Raw genomic sequence first — 9,576 nt, forward strand, 5'->3', positions numbered from 1 at the left:
ATATTGTAGCCTCAATATAACCCCAATAAGCATACCATGTACGTTTTTAGTGTCATTATAATCAGAAACTACTGTATATTTATTTTGTTGATGATGCTTACCATTATGTTGTGCTTGTCTAAAAAAACATCTCCCTGAAAATTTCTTTTTCGGTAAACCTTTGTTTTATTGATCGTAATAAGATTTCTGAATTTGAATTATTTTAATAGGGTTTCACTAATTATAATCATAGAAGACACACTATTGAAATATATATATTTATTCAAATATTTGAAGCAGTACATATGCTTGAAAAAAAAAACAAGAGCAGAATGTTATATTTGAACGTTTTACACTGTCGTCATTTTTGTTAATATTTCCAAACCGGTACTTCATTGCATTTTGCTCTTTTTTGTTTCTTATTCTACAAAGTTTTTTATATGTACTGTGTGTATGTACCTTGACCATGTTATAGAAAAAGGGCTAGAATAGTCTTTGACAGCTTTCCAATCTGATTCATATCATAATAAAATGAGGATCAAAATAAAGCATAAGAGACACAATGTGTTTTTCTATTCTATTTTAAGATGCAAGGAATACTGTTCGCACTGCACAGGAAGGTCTTTTTAAACAGTTTCTGAATTGATCATCTTGTCCAGCTAAATAAAAACAAATATTATATAGTTTTTCTTAAATACAAAGTAAATGTAGCAACTTTCATTTGTTTTCTAAAAAAAATCAATGATTCAAAAATATTCACAAAATTATTAGTTCAATAAGTCCCTTATATTAACAGCTAAAAAGGAATAATGGAAGTAAAAAAAGTTAAACTTACTCTTTTTTGCAATTCTCTGAACTTTTCAGCAGAATTCTGAAATAAAATATGAACTTTTACTACGATATATGTAGCGAAAAAAAAAATCGTATGTCACGTAGATATAATTAAAGCTCCTAATATTCGTTACGAAAGCAATTTTGTCCAGCATCTTTGCCTTAGGAAGTAATTTATTTTATCAAATATAATTTTTTAAATATGCATTTTTCGTGTACCATTAGAAAGTTCAGAACACAAATACAAATATTTTCCTAGTTCTGCAAAATAATGTGTAAAATATTAACATTTAAAAACATTTTGTTGTGTTTAACCATAATTGTGCCCTAAAAATTTAATGTTCTTGAAAATTTCTTTTTCGGTAAAGGTTTGTTTTATTGATCGAATAGATTTCTGAAAGAATTATTTTGATAGGGTTTCACTAATTGATAATCATGACACACTATTGAAATATATATATTTATTCAAATATTTGAAGCAGTACATATGCTTGAAAAAAAAAACAAGAGCAGAATGTTATATTTGAACGTTTTACACTGTCGCCCTTTTAATTTTTTAATATTAGGCAAACCGGTACTTCATTGCAAAATTTTGCTCTTTTTTGTTTCTTTTTCTACAAAGAAAATTTTATATGAAACTGTGTGTATTACCTGCAACCTTTTTAGAAAATAGGGCTAGAATAGTCTTTAATGCTTTCCAATCTGATTCATATCATAATAAAATGAGGATCAAAATAAAGCATGAAGAGACACAATTAATTTTTATATCTGTTTCATATTTTAAAACGCAAGGGCTTTATTCACACTGCACAGGAAGGTCTTTTTAAACAGTTTCTGAATTGATCATTTTGTCCAGCTAAATAAAAACAAATATTATATAGTTTTTTTTACAAAGTAAATGTAGCTATACTTTCATTTGTTTTCTAAAAAAAATCAATGATTCAAAAAGAAACAAACAAAATTACTAGAATCTAAAAGAAGTCAAGTTTAATTCATATAAGATAAAAAGAAATATACATCATTCCTGACTTAACCGTAAAAAAAGTTAAACTTACTCTTTTTTGCAATTCTCTGAACTTTTCAGCAGAATTCTGAAATAAAAATATTATATAGAACTTTTATACGAAATATGTAGCGAAAAAAAAATCGTATGTCACGTAGATATAATAAGTCGGAGAGGAAGGGAAAGCTCCTAATATTCGTTACGAAAATGTAATTTTGTTTTAAGCATTTTTGCCTTCCGGATGAAAGTACATTTATTTTATCAAAATAACTGTCTTATTTTTTTTACGATGTAATCAATGCTATTTTTCATATAACATATAGAAATTCTAATGATCACAAATAAAAATTTTCCTATTCCTTAAATTTCGTAATGCATTTGATTGCAAAATAATGTGTAAAATATTAACATTTAAAAACTTTTTTAACGAAAATCGGATATAACGAATTTACGGATATAGCGAACTGATTTTGAATCCCCTTGAGGTAAAAAAATAATAAAATTTACATCTTTTATAACGAAATTCTCAAGATTACAGAAAATTAATTATTGATGATTTTTTGCTGTATTATGCGTGATAACTGATTGTTTAAGGAATAATTGAGAAAAAATATGACAAGAATATTTAGCTTACCCTGACCAGTCGGGCACAGCGACAGGTTCCGTAGGGTAAACAGACACATGGTTTTGTTGGGGTCTCTGCTCGAGCAAAACAATCAAAAGACAGCAGCAGAATCATAATCAGTTTTATAAACCTCATCGTGAAATAAATATGAAGTTTAAATACGAGGATTATATTAAGGAAAAAACACACTTTTGTGAATATTTCAAATACTTTTGAACCATAACAGGCGTAATAATTTTTGGATGCTGTTAAGTCGAAAAAGCATAACATTCTGACAAAATGTTATAGGTCTGTGATGTTATATACAAAAATATGAAAACAACATTGATATTTGACGTTGAATTCGATTCCAAGACAATTTTTTTTTATTTACGAATAACATTTAATTAACTTTTTTGTAAACTTTTGTTTTCGCGCCTATTGGCAATATAACGTAAAAAAAATACCCACATATATACGTAATGATTTGGTTAACGTTTGTGTGTAAAATTTTATTTAAGTGACATAATTAAAAGTTATATGACAAATATATACAAAGCGATTGAAAAAGTGACAAATTGTCAGCGCAAATGGTGACGTTAATACGGTATTGCAGGCAATAAATTTCATTAAATTGAAATAAAACATTTTGAGCATTTTGGATATAATCCTCTAGACATATCTGACAAAAAGATAGTTAACGATGTTAAAACATGCAAAACAACTACGTTGAAACAGGTTTCGCTGTGTGAATAACAGGTTTAAATTTGACTTGACTGGTTATCCAATATAAAAAAAAAAACCACATAATAAATTTGGACTTGTGTGAGAAGATTAATGAATATATCCTGAATGTAAAGACCGCTGTTAAATAAATCGATCAATTATGTTATATAACAGGTTTTTTTATGATATATGAAATTAAAGACGTTTATTGTTCAACTGTTAAATAAAATGTTAGATGAGAATGTGAAATTGTTTATTGAAAGAATCAACTCCCCAATCTTTTAGTAACGCTAGTATTTGAGATGTATAACGGTAACTAGAATCAAATTTATTAAATACATTGCCGAATGTGTTAATTAATTAATTAATTTGTATAGAGGCACAGTTTATAGAACAAATTCGTTAACACTACGAGATACGTCAGTGTTGCGCCGACAGCTGATTTGATAGCTTCGTTTACATGAGAGGAAATTTTTATTTATAGCGATATTTCACTGAATATTTTAGGCATGATTCAAAAAATGTTGATCATGATGTATACAAAAGTTTACTTCTAGAGTCCTAGTGAAACAAAATATATTAAATATGTTCGCCTTTTTATGGGACAACCCTCGAAACACAAACTTTTTCCTATGAAAGTGAATTTATCTTTATTTATTTTTCCTACTAAGGAAAAAAATATCGGACCCTCTAACAACTTTATGAATGAACAATGCATCAGAGTTTGGGGGGAAAGTTGGAATATTTATGGTTTTAGTTCAATATCTAAAAAACGTTCCTAATTGATTTTCTTTCTTCATTGTGAACAAAAGTTATTCAGATCATTCTCCTGGGTCAAATATTCTATTGAGGACACAATTTTTTTTTTCTTTTTGGCTTTCAAATGTAATCAATATTTGTAAAAAGCTTAAAATTTAAAATATGTTTAAATTTTTACGATGTCTTTACAATAGTATTTCTTTTGAAAAAAAAAAAACCCCAAAAACTAGGAATTGGATACTCTTGCGACACAAATAAAACAAGAAAAAACATTTACACAGAAAAGAGAAATTCATTTAACCAAGTAAGGAAAAATTTGTCCCCTCTAAAGCCTGCACGGACACTCTCTGAACAAATATGATCATTTTCGTCAACATTGATTATTATGATACCTTGCTGCTTTTTTTTTCCTTCCAACACTTCTTCCTACTTCCAAGTACCCTTGTCACGTAGCCATATTTTAGGAATAATATGCCTACTTGCAAATCTGTGTGATTCACACACAAATCATTCACACTAAACTTAAAAATATCCTATATCTATATTTTCCATGTCTTACAGCATTAAAAAATATATTCAATAATTGAATTCCTCGGTGCCCTATTTTTTTTTGTATTTTTCTAACGTCTCTGTAGCCTCACTGTGACGTCACATTAACACACTTTTCTTTATGTATATTTCTACGCGTGAGTTTACACGACAATGGTATTCAAATAAATTTTACTGTTTGCTTACTGGAAAAACACAGTAAATGTAAATATATTTACATTAACTTTAATTTTCAGTTTTATAAAATAAGAACAAAACACTGCAAATTCAGATGTTTTAGGTGGAATATAAAAAGAAATGTTTATGGTATATGTATTTTTCGTTAAAAATAAAGAAAAATTAAAATAAAAAGGCATCCTCAAGCAGAGCATCCCATCGCAAAGAGCATACCTGTTAATAAAGGCAATTCATTCGACAATGATACCAATGTAAATTTCGTCAAAGCCGTTTCGCACAGCACATAATTGTTCTTATATGTCGATATCATGTAAAGGAAAAAATAATTATTTTTCTAAAATGAAATAAGAGGTTGAATCCGGTTGATTTAATTTCAAGTATTACCAAAACAATATGCTTTTATGCATGGCAACATGTTGGTAAGTTCCTGTTGGAACGCTTGTTACTACATTCAAACAGTGCGATTTGACACGTAAATAAAGGTCATAAGGACACTTAATTATTTTAAAACCATTTCTTTTTCTCTTGAAAATATATTGTACTTAAAAAAATCTCGGTTATGTTTATTATACGCTCTTTTTTTCCTACTAATTGAAGGATCACAACGACTGTTTATATCCCTACCCTAAAATCTATGCTCTTTTTTTAATGTGCTGCCTTAAAGAATTTTAAGATCTTTTATAAATAAAGACTCCAAGACTGTTATAAAATTTGTATGTTTCTGATGTGAAGTCATAAAAGAGATCTGACTTTTCAAAGCAAATAGATAATAGAAAACAAATCTACCTAGCGTGAATTATTACATAAACATTCAAATAACCATAAAGAATTAATGTCCTTTCCTTAAAAAATTAAAGGAACACTAAGTTTGCTTGGTTGAAAGAAATGGCTAAATCTTGAATTATTGCACATAGCTCAAAAGAGGTTTTCAAAACAGGTAAGGACACATACCTTACAACTATATTCCCAAGAGGTATATGGTAAAAATACTTAAAAATAAATTATTGAAAATAAATATTCTTCCTGTTGATTTTGTCGACCCGGATTTTCTTTGTAAATGAATCCGACATATGTTTCATTGCGTGGTAAAACTGACGTCATTTTACGGATATTGCAACGTAATATTTCATGTCATGCATATGTTACCAAACAAAATTCATTATAAAAACCCCTCAGGGATGAACAAATTCGTTACACGTTCTTTACAGGTAAGAATTTCTTACGATTGGTCAACAAAAAATGAAGATATCTTTATAAATTGTATATGTGTAGAACTGTTCCCATTAAAATACATTTGTCTGTCCAGTTACCTTAGAGATAATCGATAATAAAATTTAAGATTTTTAATTTTGGAAGTTTTTATCTTTCAGGACTAAACTCTTGGATCAAAAATGGCCTCTCTAAAGGTATATCTTAAATTTAATGTGAGATAAATGTGCCACTTAAAAAAACTTAAAATATATCTATCATGATTCAAATAAGGTGAATACAGAAGATTGGTTGATTGATCAATAGTATGTTGTTTAGCGTCTCTCTCGAAAATTTTTCACTCATATGGAAAATCCTCCATTTGTCGGTGGAGTTTAAAATTTTTTTGACCTATTCTCGGTACTTACGTTCATTGAGCAGGGAGGGATCTTTTTCGTGCCAGCATCTACTGCGATACGGGATCTCGGTTTATACGGTCTCATCCAGAGACGTCCCGCAGTGGTGGATTCGAAACCGCGACGTAAGGATCAACTCGTCACTCTGCGACTCTAGAGCAGGCGCTGTAACTACTGCGCCAGGCAGGCGATGGAGTATAGAGGAAGATCAGTTGTATTTTACTGATTTGAATTCTTTATCTAAGTAAAATTTCCCACAATGGGATTCGAACCCGCGACGTTAGGACTGACTCCTTACTCCGCGACTCTTGAGCAGACGCTCTAACCACTACGACACGCGGGCGATGGAATGCAGAGGAAGATCAGTTGTATTTTACTTATTAGAATTGTTTTCCAATGTATAGTTTATCATACTGTGAAATCACATATTTTCATGAGAAAAAAATTTCGGGGTTTGAAGAAAAAGATCCGTTTGGGATGGGGAAGAGGGATATTTACATTTTATTTATCAGAAATTTTACGTTTTATAGTGTCATTTGATGTCTCTAAAACAAAATAAAAAAAAAAATAATAATTCACTTTAACACAAAGTTCAGATTTCACTGTATAACAAAACAAAGCATATTTATACCCAAATCTGTTAATTTATTAAAAGCGTTTCATGCTACATAGTGTTCTTTGTTACGAAGCACAGAATTTAAATTTGTGTCAAATGTGTCGAAAAAAATAATTGTAAGAAATGCAATAATGCCAGTTTATGTCCTAACTCCCAGTGGTTCCTCATTAAAATTTGCATTGTAACATTGCTTACATTTATTTTTTGTGTCAAATGTGTCGCAAAATCGTTACTCCCTAGTGATTCTTAATTAACATTTTCATTGTAACATTGCTTCATTTATTTTTGCAGATGAACCTCCTCGTCCTCACCGTTGCTGTGCTCGGTGTATACCTTGTCCACGAGATTTCTGCAGCGTCAGCTCATTGTGGTTATCACAGACACACCACGTGGAACTTTCGAGTTTGTAACTCCACCCATTGCAAATATTACTACAGAGTCTACTACGGTATCTGTTATTCAAGTGGGGTAAGAACATATTTTTAGTTCTTATATATCTTGCAAATATGAATGCAAAAGATTAATATTTCCATGTTGACACTTTCGGTAGTGTTGCTTGACGTCGCATCAGCAAAGGCGGTTAAACAGAAATGTGCAACCATTTAATCAGCATTAACGATCACAGATACAAAGCTAAAATTAAAGAACATGGTTATTCCCATTTCTTTCAAATTTAAGCATTTTTTTTAATGGAAACGCCTTTTTAAATGGAGTTTTATAAATTGTATACACGTCATGAGGCATCGTATTTTTTCATCCCTCTACTATGATGTATAGCAATGTAAATATTTCACTTTCATTAAAGCCCTTTTTACAGACTCAGACATCAATGTATTAGATAATCAAAATTCATTGTTGAACACAGTTGCATTAGGATAAAAGAAATCTCGAAGAGAACTAAGAGAATACGACGACATTCGATCTGTCATTCTCATTGACGATTTCCAACTTAAAAAAACTTTTTTTTGCAGAATTTGGCTTACGACTTGAAGGTCTCACTTAATGGGGCACCTTTGTATTATTACAGAATAATTCGAAGGACAAAGTAAGTATTCCATACTATTACAAATGTAAGTAAAGTATTGCCTATAGCAATTCAGACCAAAAAAGTGCTTTATGTTATCCTTATGCTAAAAGTTAAAATTTAAAGCATTTGCTTCCATTAATATTATTTAGAACTCTAGGAAAAATGTAGAAACTTTTCTTTTTTTTTTAAACTAACAATTGTAATGCAAATAAGGTTGAGATAAGACATTTTATAAGCATTTTCATGCATATAACAGGGAATGCAATGTATCATATTTCTAAAATTACTTATATATGTACATTATGTATTTACATTAATTTTGTACATGCAATATTACCTTTAGTTATGATCTTTGATGATATAAATGAAAAAGTTTATTGTACCTAACGAATGAAGGACATACAAAGGAATCATTCTTACTTTTCTGTAATCATCTATGTTAGAAAACCATATTATTACTAAGCACTTTGTTTCTATTATAATTTTCTCGTCATAAATGTTTCAGAAGAAGCATTGAAACGGAGGATGACGTCTTTGAAAAAGTGGAGAGGAGCAGTAATGAAGCAGAAGAAAGACAAACAAAGAGCGTAGGGGTAAGAAAGGGTCTCTCTCTCTCTCTCTCTCTCTCTCTCTCTGTGACTCCTTCCCCTCTTTCTCACTGTCTCCTTTCTCATGCTTTGTCTTTCGCTCTCTCTCTCTCATTCTTATGCTTTCTCTCTCTGTCTCTCTCTCTCTCTGTCTCACTCTGTTTGTCTCTTTCTTTTATTTATTTCTTCTATCTAAATTAATATTGTACATTTTGCTTTTTTAAGGAATCTGAATATTATAAAATACTAAGAGGCATTGATGGCCAAAAATCGTCTAAGAGAAGCACTGGATATTTGACTACTAAAATTGAAGGTTAAAGTAAGTAGCAAATTGGACGTTCGTTATTCCTTAATAATATATTGTATTTAGAGTAATACTTACCTAATTGAAGTTTTGAGGTTTTAATTAATTTTTACTCATTCTTTTTCATTCAATATACTTTTATGTTTTTCAACTTATCAGAATAATTCTTTTTAATTTTTTGTAGTCATAGGGAACTAGAAGAATGAAGGACACACAAAGGAATCATTCTATCATTTGTGTTAAAAGTGAAATAAAATTGTCTGCATGATAACATTTGGTTATTCCTCTTTTCTATTCGACAATGTCTATGTTTTTTTTTTGAGACCAGGGCTGCATTCAAGATCGTAGAGGCTAACCTAGCTGCTTGGTGTAAGATATTTGTCTCTGTTGAACGGATAACTAGCTAAGCTGCGAAGTGTCAGTTTTTTTTTTTTTTTTATAAAAAAAAGTTTTCGTTTAAACTTATTTTTGAACAAAATTTGTTTAATTTAAGCGAAAATTATTTCATATATATGTAATTTTAATATTTCACTATTCTAAAATGTATAACAATAGCTTCCTATGTTTTAAAATCTAGTTGTTCGATGTTGTAATTTAGTGTCCATCGATTTCGTGCCTTAGAATCAAATATTTCAAGCAAACTCCACCTTTATATGCGTAACAACTGTTAGCTTGCTTATTTATAGATCTTGGCTTCAAGTTTCGATACGATAGCAGCTACGCTTTTCGAATCATGTTCTTCAACCATTGTTTGGAATTCCATTGAATATTATGTTTAATGGCTTTCCTTTGAGCAGAGATTTTACCTGT

The 9,576-nt window shown here is 29.8% G+C and overlaps 1 protein-coding gene across 1 annotated transcript; it reads left to right on the forward strand.

Moving 5' to 3' along the window:
- The first annotated feature begins 5,945 nt into the window (after window positions 1-5,945).
- Window positions 5,946-9,037, forward strand: LOC134254913 (uncharacterized). Its single transcript, XM_062737443.1, has 6 exons — window positions 5,946-6,034; window positions 7,140-7,316; window positions 7,820-7,893; window positions 8,381-8,468; window positions 8,688-8,781; window positions 8,951-9,037. Exons 1-5 carry the CDS (start codon window positions 6,020-6,022, stop codon window positions 8,778-8,780), a joined length of 447 nt encoding a protein of 148 aa, XP_062593427.1. The 5' UTR covers window positions 5,946-6,019; the 3' UTR covers window position 8,781; window positions 8,951-9,037.
- Window positions 9,038-9,576: the final 539 nt, after the last annotated feature.

The sequence above is a fragment of the Saccostrea cucullata genome, unplaced genomic scaffold, assembly GCF_032062105.1.
Source record: "Saccostrea cucullata isolate Sc308-1 unplaced genomic scaffold, CSIRO_AGI_Scuc_v1 ctg2112, whole genome shotgun sequence".
Classification (NCBI taxonomy): domain Eukaryota; kingdom Metazoa; phylum Mollusca; class Bivalvia; order Ostreida; family Ostreidae; genus Saccostrea; species Saccostrea cuccullata.

Excerpts from the sequence above, each read along its gene's own strand:
- LOC134254913 (XM_062737443.1), top strand. Across the intron at positions 7,317-7,819 it reads GTATCTGTTATTCAAGTGGG|AATTTGGCTTACGACTTGAA; the intron begins GTAAGAACATAT and ends TTTTTTTTGCAG. Across the intron at positions 7,894-8,380 it reads AGAATAATTCGAAGGACAAA|AAGAAGCATTGAAACGGAGG; the intron begins GTAAGTATTCCA and ends TAAATGTTTCAG.